This window comes from Pelodiscus sinensis, chromosome 5 (genome assembly GCF_052426305.1).
Source record: "Pelodiscus sinensis isolate ZL-2025 chromosome 5, ASM5242630v1, whole genome shotgun sequence".
NCBI classification, from domain to species: Eukaryota; Metazoa; Chordata; order Testudines; family Trionychidae; genus Pelodiscus; species Pelodiscus sinensis.
In genome coordinates this window covers 72,166,608-72,185,241 of record NC_143056.1, presented here as the reverse complement: position 1 = coordinate 72,185,241, position 18,634 = coordinate 72,166,608, and the positions used below count along the sequence as shown (strand labels likewise).

The following is an 18,634-nucleotide window of genomic DNA, read 5'->3' as shown; positions in this document are numbered from 1 at the left end:
AAGGGGCAGCAGGGGAGCCCGGGCTCAGCTAGGGACTCCCCAGCTGACCCCGGGTTCCACGTGGCACTTCCCTGAAACCCAGGGTCAGCTGGGGACTCCCCAGCTGAGGCTAGGTCCTGGGGAAATATTGCAGGGAGCCTGGGATCAACTGGGGAGTCCCCAGCTGAGCCCGGGCTCCCCTGCCGCCCCTTTGAATCGTGCAGAGGTGGCATTTTAAAGGGGCAGCCCACTGCCACTTTGAAGTACTCCTCCCCCCCCTTTGCTGCCTCTTTCATAGAGGCAGCATGGGGGAAGGGGAAGAATTGACTAGTCTACATTACTATCCAATAAGCAAGTGCTAGTGTGGAAAGTGCTTAGATCAGTATATCTTGCATCACCATTACACAGAAAGTGTCTTTTTCATACCTGAGAGAGATAAGTAACATTGACTTAAGTTATAGTATAGACCTAACCTCAGTATTGGATTAGGAGTGTGGCCAGGAAGCTACATACTGATTGTTTTCAGGAGAGAGATGAGTAGAGCATACACCTAATTGTATAATGTATATTAGGGTTGTCACCAAGAACAGCCCAGGTGTTGGTAAGAAGTGTTGCTGGTAAAAAGTAGGTGGCACTCTTCTCTCCGAGTCAATATTAAACCCCAGTATCTTGTGCTACTCCAAGTTAGTACTAAAACAATTTGCTGGTATGATGTTAGGGGACATTTTACAGCCAAGTTCCAACTTCCCAATGAATACATAAAGAATCTGAGATTGTGCGGATATTAAAGACCCCATGATACTTTTTACAAAATTACAGATATTAATCCAATGCCTAGTGTGAATTATAATCTGATACATTACAATCTGCAGCCCTCAAGTTCCCTTTCAGTTTCGGTTGGATACAGTATTCTGCTTCTCCACTTGTCCTAAACTCCTGAGTAGAACAGTTGTGTGCTTCTTAACAACTGCCATATACCACTCCAGATTTTGGTTAAGTTCTTCCCCTATACTTAGTGTCAAAAGCTCTTTGAATTCTTTAGGATGACAGTTGCTATGGAAATATGGGATAATTTCAGTGTTTCACATCTTAACTCAGACTTACTTACATGTGAACTACTGTTGTGTTTTGCCGTCTAGGAAATCCTGTATCAGCTGTTGTCACCTGTAATCTCTTTGTAGTCCCAGCACTGAGGAAAATGCAGGGCATTTTGGATCCTCGGCCTACCATTATCAAAGCCCGGGTAAGGACTTTCAAATATGGGATATATTTAAAATAGTTAGCTTCTGTATCATGTTGGGATCCTGCTATCTAACACACCCGGTAAGTCCCCACATACTCTAACTTTGTATAACTTAACAGTAGAGATACGATGATAAATTGAAGTGGATTCAGAGCAGAAAATAGGTTAGATGACTAAAGAAGAAGATTTTAAAAGCTAAATATATGTTTAATTCAATTAAATGACATCTAAAGTTCATAAGACAATTGCCTGAAAAGATGTACAGTAAAACTCCAATGGTCTGGCATCTGATGGTCCGGCACTCCTGATGGTCCGGCACCATCAGGAACCCGGAAGTGCTCCGGGCAGCCAGACCATTGGAGCTGCTCTGCCCCCAGCTTCCCCGATTCAGCTGCTGCTAAAACTGACCAGCGGCTGAATCAGGGAAGCCGGGGCCAGAGCAGCTGGAGTGCTGCTGGGTAGGTCCCGTAGCGCTGCCCCTCGGGGCTGCGGGACCAACCGGGCAGCACCCCAGCTGTTCCCAATTCAGCCACTGCTGAAACTGACCAGCGGCTGACTCCAGGAAGCCCGAGGTAGAGCTGCTCTTCCGCAGCTTCCTGGAATCAGCCCCTGATCAGTTTCAGCAGCAGCTGACTTGGGTAAACCTGGGACAGAGCAGCTGGGGTGCTGCCGGGTTGGTCCCCACAGCGCCGCACCTCGGCGCTGCGGGGACCAACTCGGCAGCGCCCCAGCTGCTCTGTCCCAGGCATCCTGATTCAGCCACTGCTGAAACTGACCAGTGGCTGACTCCAGGAAGCCAGGGCAGAGCAGCTCTGGCTCGGGCTTCCTGGAGTCAGCCGCTGATCAGTATCAGCAGTGGCTGACTTGGGGACACCTGGGGTAGAGCAGCTGGGGTGATGCCGGGTTGGTCCAGTAGCGCCGAGGAGCGGCGCTGAGGGACCAACCCGGCAGCACCCCAGCTGCTCTGCGCCAGGCGTCCCCAAGAGCAGCTGGGGTGCTGCTGGGTTGGTCTCGCAGTGCCAAGGGTCGGTGCGACCGGACCAACCCGGCAGCACTCCAGCTGCTCTGCTGCAGGCGTCCCCGATTCAGCCGCTGCTGAAACTGACCAGCAGCGGCTGAATCAGGAACGCCTGGGGCAGAGCCAGACTATCAGAAGGGGGGGCTATGAGGAGTCTGGGGTGGCATCCCCCCCACACCACCCTAGACCCCCTCGTAGTCCCCTCTTCCGATAGTCCAGCATATCTGATAATCCGGCACCCCCTGGGTCTTAAAGGTGCCGGATTATCAGAAGTTTACTGTAATAGGTGTTTACACTGAGAAGGAACAGAAATAGTTTAGGGTGATCTGAGAGTTTCCTATTGAAGACCATTTCTCCATTTTCCATCTCAGCCCCAGAACTGAGTATAAAGTCTTCACCATGTCTTTTCCAAGCTACTGTCAACCCAGAAAAAGGGAAGACTGGATCCAGAAATTAAGCAAATTCCAGTTTCCTGCAAAATAATCCAGAAAGTCCTAGTAGGCCCTATCAAACCAGCCCATCCATATCATTGTAAATTTGCTTATTTAACATAATTTCTGTCTTCATTTAGTGATAATTTTAGTTCCTGAAATCACTCCAAGATAGAGCCACATTTTTCACTTACACATTGCTGTATCTCTCTTCCACATTTCCCAGACCTGTTATTCTGAATGATGGGTAATAAAAATCTCATTCATGCATGTTCCTGTCAATGCAATTCACTGGCACTAGAGACCAGTTAACACTGACGTACTTCACAAAGAGCTGGGTTTTTCTCTAGTTCATTCCTCCATCCATAGATCTTTGCGGGGGGTCCAGTGCTTGCCTCTTTTTTGTTTGTTTGTTTTTTTGTTTTTGTTTTGTTTGTTTGTTTAAAGAAAAAAAAAAAGGTGCCGGTACTAGGGTTTCAAAATTTTTCGAGTACCAAAAAAGCACCGGGGAGTAACCAGGGAGACTTGGGAGGTCAGGGCAGAAAGCCGAAATGCCGTCGTGGCCCCTTTAATTGCCACATGTCCCAGGTGCTTCCAGGGCCGGCTGGGGGCTGTACTGAGGGAAAGAGGCAAGTGACGGTACACCACACTGTCACAAAAAAAGCACTGGAGGGGACTAAACCCTTTATGGCTAGAATTTTCTGTAGCTACTCTGCAGCTGCCTGCCTCTGCTCTCAGCCCCCGCCCTGCCCACTAAACCCACTCAGGCCGCCCTGCTGCCACTGATGACCCCAGCTAGGCAGCCAACCTCTGACTGCCTACTGTAGCCAGACTACCGGCCCTGCTGCCACCACCGGTCCTGGCCGGGATGCAACTGTCAATCCTGGTTGGGACACTGGCCTTGCTGTTGACACCTACTCTGGCTGGGAAGTTGCCCGCAGCCTCAGCTGGGATGCTGCCACAGTCCTGGCTGGGATCCCACTCCCAGTCCCTCTACTGCCACTGGCCTTGGGCTGCCCACCCCATCCAGGCTCCCAGGCATAGGCTCCACTGCTGCTGGTTCTAGCCACACTCCCAGCCACAGGCCTTCTTGCTTCCCAATTCTCAGCCGCTGGGGCTCCGTGGCTCAGGAATATCTGTGGTCCTGCTGCACCACAGATGTTGCCAGACCAAAGAGTACCCGATTTTAAAGGTTAAACCTGTAGTATCTAAGAATATTCTGTTGAATCATATTGCTGTTATAGTTTCAAAGAACTGACTGCCTAAAGAACTATGCTATGGCAGGGGGGAGGACGGACTTTTTTAACACAAATTTTGAGTATATATAGAGTCTAGGAAGATCAGAGACATAGTATAAGAGCATAAGAAAGGCAGTGTCTAGAAGCGTAGCTTAGACAACTGTAGGAAGGTTTGCCTTCCTACAGGATTTGGTGTGGACTGAAATGATGAAAAGAAAAATGGGGAAAGAAAAGGGGATTTCTGATAAATTTGTGTAGATAGGTTTACTTAGGTTAAGTAAGTTGGGATGCGTTTCTCTCAGAATTGTGTCTGTTCACATCAGAATGTTGAATGATATAATAGGAAGGTTTTGATAGTGACTGTATTGCTGTTGTGTCCATGTTTCTATATTCTTAATTCTATCTGTTTCCAAATTTCTCCGTTTAGAAAAAAAAATATATGGACTTGTAAGCTGTCAGTGCTGCAAACACTACCTGAAGTCTCAACAACAAACTCTATTCTTTCTGCCTCTTAATCCATCATGCCACTTTTTAGAAGTAGGAAGTGCTGATGATGATTAAATAGATGGCACTCTTCCCTTTGAGTCAATATCCAACCAAAATCACAGATTGTCGTTAATGGGCCCTGCACTATTTGAATCACCATCTTTCAAATGAGATGTAAGCGTGAGGTCCTGACCACTTGACTTGCCCATGGAATTTTTGACAGTATTAGGGTGTATTAGTTCTTGGGTTTTAAACAAACACTGATTGAGATAATTACTTCTTGCCAATTTTAATTCTCTCTACAATTTCAACTGCATAATTTACTCTACTCTTCTAGTTCTGAACAGTTATGTAAAGCTACTCTTCAGTTAACAACTCTGTTGTGTTCCACCCTAGAGGTGAAGAGGTAGGTAGATTGAAATGTACTAGCTATGTCAATGTAAGTTTACCCAGCCTTCATCAGTAGTAAACATTCTACAGTGAGAACTGAGCTGACAGTCCTATTGCTGATGACTGAGGCAGAATAAAATCCAGCTTCTCTACTGAAATGTTAATGACAGTCTGTATCTTCTTCTTCTTTTTGCTTCTCCTGCAGTTATCATGTGATGTAAAATTAGATCCTCGCCCAGAATACCATCGGTGCATACTGACTTGGCATCACCAAGAACCACTGCCTTGGGCACAGAGTACAGGTTAGCCACTTACGTACATTGACACAATTACACACAGGCTTCCAGAAATCTACCCTACAATCAAACACATACGCATATTTACACACAGATGTCTACAACTGCTTCTTTGCCAACATACATATGCAACTTACTTACATGCAAGTTCACTGATGCTGTAAAACACAGACTTACTAGCCTACTCCAATTTTTTACACAATTGCTAGCCTTTAAGCTCCCTGACACACATGCATTTGCATACACACAGCCTGCCTATTTGAACATGTTCTTTTGCATAAACATTTACTCACACTTGTTTATGCTCCTCACAGACATGCTTGCTTACTCACATGCTCACTTCCAAACTACTACATTTATTAAATACAGGTTGGAAGATGGCTTCTAGAATTTTATTTGAAATAAACAGAGATGTTGCTAGCTGAAAGGGAGAAACATCCAGAAGAGATGGCTGAGGATGGTATCTGTTCTCTCAATCAAGAGGATATGGCCACTTTTTTAACAAGATTTGCAATCTGAGGGTGCTGTTCAGTGTTCAGCTGCATGTTAGTTACTAGGTAGAAGCAATAGTTGAGTAGTTTTTCCATTGACATGTGGCTAGAAGGTTGACTTTGCCTCTCAGATAGATGTAGGTCATGCTGCAGTTATCCATGCTTTGTCATCTCCAGAATGGTTTAAAACCATACATTTTACATGAAGCGTTCCTTGGAGACTACCTGGAGATTTATTAGTATTGATTGTGTTTCACTGCTGATTTAGGTAGATTTCATAGATGGGTCTCTTTCATACATAGCATTGATTCCAACCAGTGACCAGACACTTTTACAAGTGCAATTCAAAGTGTTGATTTTTATCAATCAAGGTTTACATGGTTTAACTCCTGGTTATTTTATGCACTACCTCTTTTCTCATGTCCCAAGCAGACAATTGATGCCAATTGGAATACTCTCACTGTCAGCCCTCAATTTTGAACATGGGGAAGCCAAAGACATGGTATTCTCTGTGGGGACTTTTGCCTCTTTATTTTGCTTCACGGTTGGTCCTGCAGAGCTGAAATTATTCACCCTCATGATATATTGCAAGACTAAGGGTGTTAAATGGGACTTGAATAGAAAGAAAAATGAGTTAATGGATGTTTGGAGAACCTGGAAAAAATAATCTGACAAATTCTGTCTCATGAGTATGTTGTGGGTATTTGCATCCATTGAGTATCCATACCCATTCCACCATGACCAAATTAGTTTCATGCTTCTCCTTCTAATAATAACCCTTTTTCCAACATCATGTATTGTGGTACAGGCAGTCCCCGACTTACACGGATCCGACTTATGTCGGATCCGCAGTTATAAACAGGGCTGCCCCAGAGTACACGGACTGCGGGACCTCGCGGTCCTGCCGCCCATGTACTCTGGGGCTTTCTCTGCGTCTCCCTGGTCTGCAGACCAGGAAGACGCAGAGCAAAGCCGCGGAGGGGCTCGGGCAGCGGGGCAGCCCAGGCGCACCTGGACTGCTCCGCTGCCGACTTCCCCGCGGCTTTGCAAAGCTGCGGGGGGGGCTCGGGCAGCGGGGCACCCCAGGCGCGCCTGGACTGCTCCGCTGCCGGCTTCCCTGCGGCTTTGCAAAGCCGCGGGGGAAGCCGGCAGTGGGACAGCCCAGACGCCCCGCGGCTGTCCTGCTGCCGGCATCCTCAGAGGCTTTGCTCCCCGTCTCCCTAGTCTGCTGGTCTCCAGCAGACCAGGGAGACTGGGAGCAAAGCTGCAGAAGACCCAGGCGGCGGGACCGCGGTGCGTCTTAGTCCGCCGCCCGTGTCTTCCTGGTCTGCTGGGGTGGGGGGGGGCACAGCTAGTACGCCCCCCCCCCCCCAGCAGACTAGGCTTTTCTCCGGACGCCTGTGGCAGAGCAGCTGGGGTGCTGCCAGTTGGTCCCGCAGCGCCGCTCTGGGCGCTACTGGTCCAACCCAGCAGCACCCCAGCTGCTCTGGTCCTGATTCAGCCGCTGCTGGTCAGTTTCAGCAGCGGCTGAATCAGGACACCTGGGGCAGAGCAGATGGGGTGCTGCTGGGTTGGTCCAGTAGTGCCGAGGAGCAGCGCTACTGGAGCAACCCAGCAGCACCCCAGCTGCTCTGCCCCAGGCGTCCTGATTTAGCCGCTGCTGAAACTGACCAGTGCTGACTACAGGAAACCCGAGGCAGAGTTGCTCTGTCCCGGGCTTCCTGGAATCAGCTGCTGATCAGTTTCAGCAGCAGTTGACTTGGGGATGCTTGGGGTTCTTAAGTTGATTCTGTATGTAAGTCAGAACTGGCGGTCAGTTTCAGCCGCGGCTGAATCTGGACGCCAGTTCCAACTTACATACAGATTCAACTTAAGAACAAACCTACAGTCCCTGTCTTGTACGTAACCCGGGGACTGCCTGTAGTTGTATTGTTAACTGCAATCTTTCTCTCTTTCCCTTCTAGGGAATCAGATGAGTAGTCGTCTGATGAGTATGCGTAGTGCCAATGGACTGTTGATGCTACCTCCAAAGACAGAGCAGTATGTGGAGCTTCACAAGGGCGAGGTGGTGGATGTCATGGTCATTGGAAGGCTATGATGTCACCAGCAAGAATGAAGCTTTGATGCATGTCCACATATCATTGACTGTATCCTGTAATATGCAACGGCACAGCTAGTTTTTCTGATTTGGATAAAAGTTGATCAGTATAGTCAACATCTTGAACTATATTTCAAATGGAATTTAAATAAATACCTTTTAAAAAAAACTTTAAAAAACAAATCTTAACAAAGAAATTTATTCTGATTATATCAAAGCAACTTTTTCCTTTCTTGCAATTGCTTTGTGTGTTCAATGCTAGTTCTGATAGCAGTAGCTTTTAGTAGACAGCAGTAGGTGCCTGCAAAACTTGTGTTTTTTCTCATCTTTAAGATACAACTACTTATGCTCTTAAAACAAGGCTGTCTGCTTATTTATACTAGCGTAGACAACACTTGGATTTCCCTTATTAGTATGCTTCATAATTGCTTCACAGAGAGCTTCTGCTTGTTCTTTATCTTGTATCTCGTGTTGATGTGCACAGTGCCAAAAGCAGAGTGGCTGCACTGGGAACCCGGTCAAGCCCCAAGGTTTCCCCCCTTGCTGCGCGTTCAGGGATATCTCTCGGCCCAGCAGCCACCCAGCTCAGTATTCTTGGGCAGTAACTGGAACCTTTTATTTGAACAAACACAAAAAAACTGCTTCCTTAAGTGCTGACAGCCTTTTTAACCAATACATTTAAAAATGTACAGAATTAAAAACTAAAAAAAAAAAATCAAAGACTGATCTTGTACAGATATTAATGTTACCAGCATTCATGTGAAAATCAAATGAGCAAAGAAATAAAACTAATGTTAAACAACTCTGTACCATAACATTTTCTGTAATGATATTGAAACTTAAATGAATAAAAAAAATTCCTTGATCATTATTTAAAATTTCACTGTTTTAGCCTTGTTGTTTGAAAATAGGGAATAATGTTTCTTTCAGTAGTAGGGTGGAATGACTAGGATAAAATGAACTGTCTTAGGTGATATACTGCAGGAACTGAAATTAGGCCAAAAGGGACATTTAGATTGTTCTAAGTGAAAGATAGTTTTCCAGTTAAAGAGGTGGAAGAGCCCAGGACTGAGTAATTTAAAACTGGACTGGAAAAGCATTGTGCTTTTGTTGAATTGTATGACAGTTCTGAACTGACCCTTGAGATGTACTAGAAGTGGTATGACCTAATACTGTATGTCCTTTCTCTTCACATTAATCTTTTATTAATAACTTGTCCATTGACAACTTGCGCAAATTATGTACTCTGGGAGTCCATAGACATCTATCAGGGATGATATAGACCAGTGGTTCCCAAACTTTTTGGCATCATGCCCCAGGCTCTTTCTTTGGAGGGAGGTTTACAGGGAGGGCGGTGGGTCGCCTCGTGCCCCCTCCCCCTTCCCCGGGAATTTCTTCACAACCACCCAGGTTGGGAACCTATGATATAGATCATGCTTGGTCCTGCCATGAGGGAAGGAGACTGGACTTGATGATCCCTCAAGGTCCCTTCCATTTCTAGTATTATGATTCTATGTAAAGACGCAGAGTCCATAAATTACATCCCTTTAAAATGATCCTACACTGTGGAGTCTGTGCTATTGTGCCTACTCCATTAAAGAAGTCAGGCCAATTCTGGCTGAAGTAGTTTTCTGGTGAAGAAGGGGAACTCGAGATCTGACTGCCACAGACTCTGCCATTGTGTGACTTTGGGCACACTTAATTGCTCTGTGCCACAGTTCTCTCTCTCTAAATGGAAATAATACTTCTCTGCCTTATAGCAATGACGCTAAGATATTATATTAACATTTACGAGATGCTCAGATACTGTTTCTGCAGTGATGGGGGAGTACAGAAATACCTAGTGAGAGAGAGCTACAGTAAAAAGCCCTTGCAAAATGCCAGGAAAGGTGAGATTCTTAAATATGATGCAGACAAATAATTTTTATATCAATTAAAAGGCATAGAAAATAAAAATAAGATTCTTTAACCACATTAGGAATAATCTGATGGCAGGTTTTTCATAGCGTTGGAGTGTTTTGTTATAGAGAATGATAGCGCTACTCAAGAAAATATACAGATAGCCATTTTAAACCTGGTTTATGTTACAAAATTTCACTCTGTCTGAATATTGTTGTTGAATAAGCATGTTAACTAACACAAAGATTAATATTACGTTATCAGTCAGTGAATCACAAGCCAAATCATCTCAGCTTTGTGCCAGCTAACCATCACTGTGTATGACTATAAACATTTAACAGTAAAAATGCTAGGAGCTGTTAGATCACAGGTACAGTAATTGATTTGGCACATTATTAATGTTTGGTCAGACCTTTTGCGCACAGTTCCATCAAAATTTTTTATAATTCCACCACATGTAACTTAGTATCCAGGGCAACAGGGTGTGTTGTGGTAAATGGCTCACAAAATTGGTAATGAACTGTGGAATCTTTAACATCACTATTTACTAGTCTAGATTGATAGTAACCACACAGCATTACTATCTGAACAATATTTCTTGCAGTTTGCAAAATAGATTGATAAGCTCAGAAAAGTTCCTAGTGGACAAATGTTCACTTCATAACTTACAATCTCATTAGAAGCTTCAGAAAAGAAGCTGAGGAATGATGGGCCTTCATCCTCTCATACTATGTGGTTTTACACAGTCAGGAATGGGAAAATAGCAGGGCAATTTGAGTATTTTCACTACTTTTATCTTTCCAACAGATAATCAGAGGCTACAAATATTACCTTTATAAATAAATACAGTGACAAAGCGTAGCACTTGTATTTGGCTTTTCTGTTTCTCTGTTTTTGGCATGGTTCACCACTTGTAGTTTGGAGATTTCTTCGGCAATGTATACTGGAGATGCTCAGCAGTACAAGCTTATGCAAGAGTCCTTCTGCATCATATTCATCAAGTTATACTAATCTTGTAGTGATTTCTGTTCAATTACTGGCTTTCTGGTACATGAAACCTTTACTGGGACTCTGGGTAATATCATATACAGGCAGTCCCCGACTTACGCAGATCCGACTTATGTCGGATCCGCACTTACGAACGGGGCTTTCTCACCCCGGAGCTCACAGGCAGCGGTCAGCCACCTCGACCTCCAGGGCAAGAAAAGCTGCTCCCGGTGCCCCTGGTCTGCTGGGGACCGTCTCCAGCAGACCAGGGGCATCGGGAGCAAAGCAGCAGCCCCGGCAGGTTTGCTCACGGTGCCCCTGGTCTGCTGGAGACGGTCTCCAGCAGACCAGGGGCACCGCAAGCAAACCCGCAGCCCCGGCGGGGTCCCCCGCTTCTGAGGCTTTGCCAGAGCAAAGCCTCAGAAGCGCGGGACCCCGCCGGGGCTGCGGGTTTGCTCGCGGTGCCCCTGGTCTGCTGGGGACCGTCTCCAGCAGACCAGGGACACCGCGAGCAAACCCGCAGCAGCGGCGTGTTCCCCCACTTCTGAGGCTTTGCCAGAGCAAAGCCTCAGAAGTGTGGGACCCCACCATGGCTGCGGGTTTTCTTGCGGTGCCCCTGGTCTGCTGGGGACCGTCTCCAGCAGACCAGGGGCACCGTGAGCAAAGCGGGTCCCGCGCCAGAGCAAAGCCTCAGAGGCGAGGCACCCCGCTGCTGCGGCATTGCTCCCCATGTCCCTGGTCTGCTGGGGGGGGCGCAGCTAGTGTGCCCCCCCCCCCAGCAGACCAGGCTTTTGTTGTGGACCCTGGGGCAGAGCAGCTGGGGCGCTGCCGGTTGGTCCCGCAGCGCCGCTCTGGGCACTACTGGACCAACCTGGCAGCACCCCAGCCCTCTGCCCCAGGCGTCCTGGTTCAGCCACTGCTGGTCAGTTTCAGCAGCGGCTGAATCAGGACGCCTGGGGCAGAGCAGCTGGGGTGTTGCTGGGTTGGTCTAGTAGCGCCAAGGAGCCGCGCTACTGGAGCAACCCAGCAGCACCCCAGCTGCTCTGCCCCAGGCGTCCCCAAGTCAGCCGTTGCTGAAACTGACCAGCGCTGACTACAGGAAGCCCGAGGCACAGTTGCTCTGCCCCGGGCTTCCTGGAATCAGCGGCTGATCAGTTTCAGCAGCAGCTGACTTGGGGTTCTTAAGTTGAATCTGTATGTAAGTCAGAACTGGCGGTCAGTTTCAGCAGCGGCTGAATCTGGACGCCAGTTCCGACTTACATACAGATTCAACTTAAGAACAAACCTACAGTCCCTATCTTGTACGTAACCCGGGGACTGCCTGTACAAAAAATTGACTGCATTTCTAACAGAATGAGCAAACAAACCAAGAATGTAACTCTTCTTTTATGGAAAGAGATGGAGCCGGTACAACAGTGGTGTGAAAAGCTTGTACTGCTGCTATGTTCTTGCACAGCTAACCAGAAATATCAGCTTAGCTTCTTTCACTAGTCATACAGTAACTTTTAAAAGGTGTAGTACCGCAGCAATTACATCTTTCCATTTACTTTCTTTTCCAGGATATTTCTTTATTGGTATTTTCATATTGACTTCAGTACCATTGGTGTGTGACAAATCGTGACTTAGAAGGGGGTCCAATCATCTCTGTGGCAAAGAAGGATGGCTCCTTATACCCTTGTGTTGACGACCAAGCCCTGAACAAAGTGACAGTCTGAAACTCCTACCCCTTACCACTTATTAATGAATTCTTTGAAAGGCTTTACTCAGCCAAGATTTTTTGGAACCATGGAGCCTATGACGTCTGAATCAGAAAAAGTAATGACTGGAAGACTGTGTTCAACACCCTATATATACATTTTGAGGTGTTAGTTATACCTTTTAAGTTGTGTGGCACTCCAGCAACATTTCATCAGTAATATCTTCTGGGACATATCCAGCCAGTTGTGTTATTTATTTAGATGACATTCTTGCTTTTTCTGAAAACCAGGCACTTCATGATTGACGTGCTCTATATACTTAACAGACTCCCCCAAAACCATCCACACTCCAATCTAGAGAAATGTAAGTTTGACAAAGATACAGTCAAGTTCCTTGAGTATACTTTTTTCCCCAAAGGACTAACAATTGACCCATGGAAAATATCGGCCATCTCTGAATAGAGTGCCCTGTAGGATGAAAGAGGCATTCAGCTGTTTCTTTGGTTTGCCAACTTCCCTAGGTATTTTATCATAGGATTATCTCACCTAGTTGCCCCAGTAAGTGCCTTTCTTTGAAAAGGAATTCATTTCATCTGGTCACAAGAGGTACAGCTCACATTTGACCAGCTAAAAAGATCTTTTAACTCTGCGCCTATTCCTATGCATCTGGATTCTGTCAAGCCCTTCACCACTGAAGTAAGCCTTCAATCAACTTTGAACTTTGCATCAGCACTATTCTCTCACAAAGTACTGTTTCACATAACCAATTCCATTTCTGTGCCTCCAATCCCTGCTTAGAAGAGGGTGGTATAGAGGATGATATAAAGTGAAGAGTTACTTGCCATAAAGGCAGATTTTGAAGAATGCAGACCCCTTCCAGAAGAAGCTTGGTTCCCTATCCAGATCCTTATTGACCACAAGAATCTGGAATATCTTCAAACTGCTCATAACTTTAACTAGCAATAGAGCAATTAGTCATTTTTCTTTCAAGGAATCAATTTTGTTGTGATCTATGGTCCTGTTTCATAGAATGGGAAGGCAGATGCTCTATCCTGGATATGCAGAGTCAGACATAGCTCCCAGGGTATCATTTTGCATCCATCCAGTTTTCTGCAAAGGATAGCAAACAATGACCTGATACCCTTCACCCAGTCCCTGCTTCCCCTAGACCTTCAAGCTACTAAGAGCTATCAGATTCTAGATACTCCTAACATTCTGCCCCAGTCAAGCTTTCATTTGAAGAATGGGGTCTATTATATGGCAGAAGGTGCCTTCATATTCCAAACTGCCAGTCCAGATTCAAGGTGTTAAATATGTGTTATGATATGCCAATTGCTGGCCATGTCTGTTGCTTCAAAATCCAAGACCTAGCACTGAAAATTTCTAGTGGCCATAGCTGAGCACTGACATTGAAAGGCATGTTAAGTCATGTGATCTGTAGTGTTGGAGCAAGTGCCCATCTGCCAAATCACTTGGCCTTCTTCAGCCTTTCTCTACTCCATTTCTACACTGATCATCAGTATATTTTGTCTTCATTGTAAAGCTACCCTGCTTTCATGGTTGCACTGTCCTACTTGTTGCCATCAATCTCCGCATTATGGAGGCACACTTTGTCTGTTCACTCCCTCCCAACTATTCAGGAAGATGGTCTGTCTTTTTTCTAGATCATGTTTTACTGCTCCATTTGAGTAGTTTCAAATCAAGCTTCACAATTCACTTTCTATTTTTGGCACAAACTCTGTGAAATTAATTACTTACTTCTCAGCCTATCACTCACAAACCAACAGGCATACAGAACAAGTGAACCAGATTCTTGAGCAACACCTCTATTACTTTCTCAGGTACTGTCAAAGTCACTGGGTTGTCCTTCTGCAATATGCAGAGTTTGCATATAACAGCTCCATTTATGCATCCACATAGCATAGGCCTTTTTATACAAATTACAGTTTCCACCCTTCATCTTAATTCAGCTACACCTCCAGACTCCTAAGTCTCTTCCACAGATCTAGTTGATCTCCTTCACTAGGTCCATTAAGAACTTACTGAACACGTTGAAGTCTCCAAGGAGCCATATAAAAACCATGCTGACCAAAAACACAAAACCACAACCCTATTTGTTGGAGATATGGTTTGATTATACTCCAAACATCTAAAATGAGGAAGTTACTCACTTCATGCAGTAACGATGGTTCTTTGAGGTGTGTCCCTGTGGGTGCTCCACGTCTGGTGTCGGTCTGGTCCAAAGCTGTGTGTGTGACCAGACCGCCCGTGCGCGAGCCAGTTTCACGCCTTTCATCTGCTGCGCGCGGTCTGGCGCCCGCCAGTTCATCTCACTGCCTATCTGCAAGACAGAAAGACAAGATTCCGAAGCAGGGAGGAGAGCGGGTCATGGAGCACCCATAGGGACACACCTTGAAGAACCATCGTTACTGCACGAAGTGAGTAACTTCCTCTTCTTCTTCGGGTAGTCCCCGGGGGTGCTCCACGTCTGATGACTCCAGAGCAGTAATCCCAGTTAGACGTGGGCTTCAGAATCAGGATTTTGAACACTAGGCAGCACTGCCAAGGCTACCGCTGAATCGGAGGTAAAGTGCTGAACAATTGCGTAATGCCTTGAAAAAGTGGAAGTAGAAGACCAAGTTGCTGCCCGGCAGATGTCCCGCAGAGGGACTCCTCTCACGAAAGCTGCAGACGTGGCAACTGCTCGTGTCGAGTGGGTCCTAGGCTACGACGGGAGTGGCTTCTTACAAATAGTGTAGAGACAAGCAGTTTAGAAATATGCTGGGCCGATAAGGGCTTGCCCCTAGAAGGCCCTGATGTCGAAACAAAGAGGCGATCTGACTTACGAAGAGTATGGGTTCTATCTATATAGAATGCCAAAGCTCTACGAACATCGAGGCTACGTCTAGACTGGCCACAAATTCCGGAAAAGAGATGCAAATCAGGTAAGTCAGCATAGGGAAATCCGCGGGGGAAAAGCCGGAAAAAAAGCGTCTAGACTGGCGCGATCCTCCAGAATAAAGCCTTTTCCAGAGGATCTCTTATTCCTACTTGAAAGGAAAGGCTGGATGAGATCTCAGTATCACTGATTCCACATTAAAGACTGTATAGGGAGGTGTTGACATCAATGCAGCTAATTCGCTCACCCTATGTGCCGATGTTATGGCAAGGAGAAAGAGTGCCTTCATTGTAAGCATCGACATGGGTACCGTAGCCAACGGTTCAAACGGTGGCCGAGTTAGGACATCAAGCATCAAGTCAAGACTCCATGCAGGTGGCAGAAGCCTATGTGGTGGGTTAAGGTTAGCCAATCCTTAGAAAAACCTAGTCATCATGGGATGGGAAAAAAACGACTTGCCTTCAACAGGGAAGTGAAAAGCAGTTATCGCCGCCACGTGGACTTTAAGTGATGAGATGGAGAGTCCAGTCGACTGTAGCTGGAGGACATAGTCTAGTAAAATGTGTAGTGGTGAAATAAGAGGGTCTAGAAGCTTAGGAGCGCACCACTGTGTGAATCTAGACCACTTGGACAGGTAAGTTTTCCTGGTGGAATCCTTCCTGCTGTGTAAGAGGACACACTTCACCTAGTCTGAGCAAAGATTCTCGGATGTGCTGAAGTATGTGTCATCCACGCAGTCAGGTGCAGAGTATCTAGCTTCGGATGAAGAAGGGAGCCTTTCTGTTGTGTGAGCAAGCCTGGTAGGTAAGGCAATCGGCGCTCGTATGGAGAACTGCAGAAGAGTTGAGGACCATGGTTGTCTGGGCCAAGCTGGGGCTATGAGTATCACTCATGCCCTGTCCATCATGATCTTCTCGAGTACTCTGGGAATGAGTACTACAGAGGGGAATGCATACAAAGTAATGTGCCCCAATGAAGGAGAAACGCATCTCCCAGAGAGTGATTGCCCACTCCTGCTCTGGAACAGTAAGCTCTGCATTTCGCATTGGCATGTGTGGCGAACAGCTCTATCACCGGAAAACCCCACTGATGGAAGAGAGGTAAGAGAACATCCATGCGGATCACCCACTCATGGTCTTGAGGGAAATGTCTGCTCAGTGCATCCGCAATGGTATTGTTCGCACCCGGTAAGTATGATGTGACTATAAAAATGTTGTTTCGAATGCACCAGTCCCAAAGGCGGATTGCTTCTGCACAAAGTTCACATAATACATCGCCACTACATTGTCTGTGAGAATTCTGGTGACAGTGCCTCTTATGTGTAACTTGAAGTGTTTGCAGGCACAAAACACCGCTCGGTGCTCGAGAAGGTTGATATGGAGCATCATCTCCGTCGTGGACCAGCGGCCCTGAACTGTTTCTGCGTCCATGTGGGCACCCCATCCGATGAGAGAAGCATCCGTGGTTATCTCCGTTGACGGCTGCGGTGCATGGAAGGAGACTCCTGACAGCATGTTGTTGTGATTGGTCCAAAATAAGAGGGAGTCCTTGACATGTGCTGGTAGCACCACGGTCTTGCGGATGCTGTGCCTGGCGGGATTGTATACCTTGCTTAGCCAATGCTGCAGGCACCTGAGGTGTAGCCTTGCGTGGTGCACTACGATTGTAGCCGACGCCATATGACCCAAAAGCTGGAGGCATACGCGTACTGGGAGCGTTGGAGCTTGCGGGAGCATTGGAGCTTGCAGGACCATTTTTATCAGGTCTTGTATAAGTTGAAAACACTCGGTTGGCAGATGAACTCTCTCTGACTGGGAGTCGAGGCATGCTCCTACGAAGGTTAAAATTTGTGTTGGTTGCGGACGTGATTTTTGAATGTTCACAATAAGGCCGAGGGAGTCGAACAAATCCCGAGTTGCGACTACCATGTGATATGCCTCTGATTGAGTGTGTCCCTTGATGAGGCAGTCATCGAGGTAGGGGAAAATGGAGACCCCTGTTCTGCATCGAGGGGCAGCCACTACCACCAGCGTTTTGGAGAACACCCTTGGGGCTGAGATAAGGCCGAAAGGCAGTACCTTGTACTGAAAATGGTCGTCGCCCACTACGAACCTCAGAAAACGTCTGTGCACTATGTGTATTGTCACATGGAAATATGCGTCTTGCAAATCTAGGACTGCGAACCAGTCTTTGTTTAGTGCTGGCATGATCTTGGCCAGTGTGGTCATTTTGAAGTGCTGCTTTCAGATAAAACGATTTAGACCTCTCAGATCGAGGATGGGTCTCCATCCCCCGGATTTCTTGGGAACTAGGAAATACCTGGAGTAAAACCCTTTCCCCCGGAATTTGGTGGGTACTCACTCTATGGCTCTGATCTTGAGCAGGTGAAGGACTTCTTCTCGAAGAGTGGCCCCGTGAGATGAGTCCCTGAGAAGGGAGGGGGTGGGAAGGGTAGTAGGGGGGACTGAGGCAAACAGGATCGTTAGGCCTGATGATATGACCTCTAGGACCCATCGGTCCGAGGTAATGCTGGCCCATTGATGAAGAAATGGCCTCAGGTGGTGGTGGAATAGGGTGGTGGGAGGCTTTAGTGTGTTGACCACTGGAAATGAGTTCGAGTCCCCCGCACAGGAGTCAAACCTGCTGTTTCTGAGGAGGCTGAGCTGAAGAGATGCACGTAAATCGGAGGGAGACTTCTCTTAGAGGAGAATCCATTGATAGATATTCTCTAAGCTGTAGTCAGAAAGAGAGGAGGGGAGAGGGCAAACCATGGGCCAGAGCAGACAAACAACCGCATACAAAGGAATCCAATGCATCAGGGAAGGGCAGACAAATAACCAGTGGCAAATTTCTAAAGTGCTTGTACACAAATGCAAGGAGTCTGACTAATAAGATGGGTGAACTAGAGTACCTCGTATTATATGAGGAGATTGACATAATAGGCATCACTGAAACCTGGTGGAATGAGGAAAATCATACCGGGATATAAAATATATAGAAAGGATAGAGCAGGCCGGGTGGGTGGCGGAGTGGCACTGTATGTGAAAGATAATGTAGAATCAAATGAAATAAAAATAGTAAGTGAATCAACATGTTCAATAGAATCGCTATGGATAGTAATTCCATGCTCCAATAATAAGAAATTAGCAGTAGGGATATATTACCGACCACCTGACCAGGACAGCGATACTGACATTGAAATGCTGAGGGAGATTAGAGAGGCTACCAAAATAAAGAACTCTATAATAATGGGGGATTTTAATTACCCCCATATTGACTGGATACATGTCACCTCAGGAAGAGAAGCGGAGATAAAATTTCTCAATGGCTTAAATGACTGCTTCTTGGAGCAGCTAGTGCAGGAACCCACAAGGGGAGAGGCAATTCTCGATTTAGTCCAGAGTGGAGTGCAGGATCAGGTCCAGGATATAACCGTTACAGGACCGCTTGGGAATAGTGACCATAATATAATAACATTCAAC

The 18,634-nt window shown here is 46.5% G+C and overlaps 1 protein-coding gene across 19 annotated transcripts in view; it reads left to right on the top strand.

Annotated features, from left to right (window-relative positions):
• The window catches only part of GPHN (gephyrin), a 527,119-nt gene extending 518,571 nt beyond the window's left edge, over positions 1-8,548 (top strand). For all 19 annotated transcript variants that reach the window (XM_089778535.1, XM_075927413.2, XM_075927415.2 and 16 more), the window contains 3 exons: positions 1,119-1,222; positions 4,991-5,087; positions 7,537-8,548. In XM_089778535.1, the coding sequence (XP_089634661.1) occupies positions 1,119-1,222; positions 4,991-5,087; positions 7,537-7,670 (335 nt within the window). In that variant the 3' untranslated portion in view covers positions 7,671-8,548. The remainder of the gene's footprint in view (positions 1-1,118; positions 1,223-4,990; positions 5,088-7,536) is intronic.
• Positions 8,549-18,634: the final 10,086 nt, after the last annotated feature.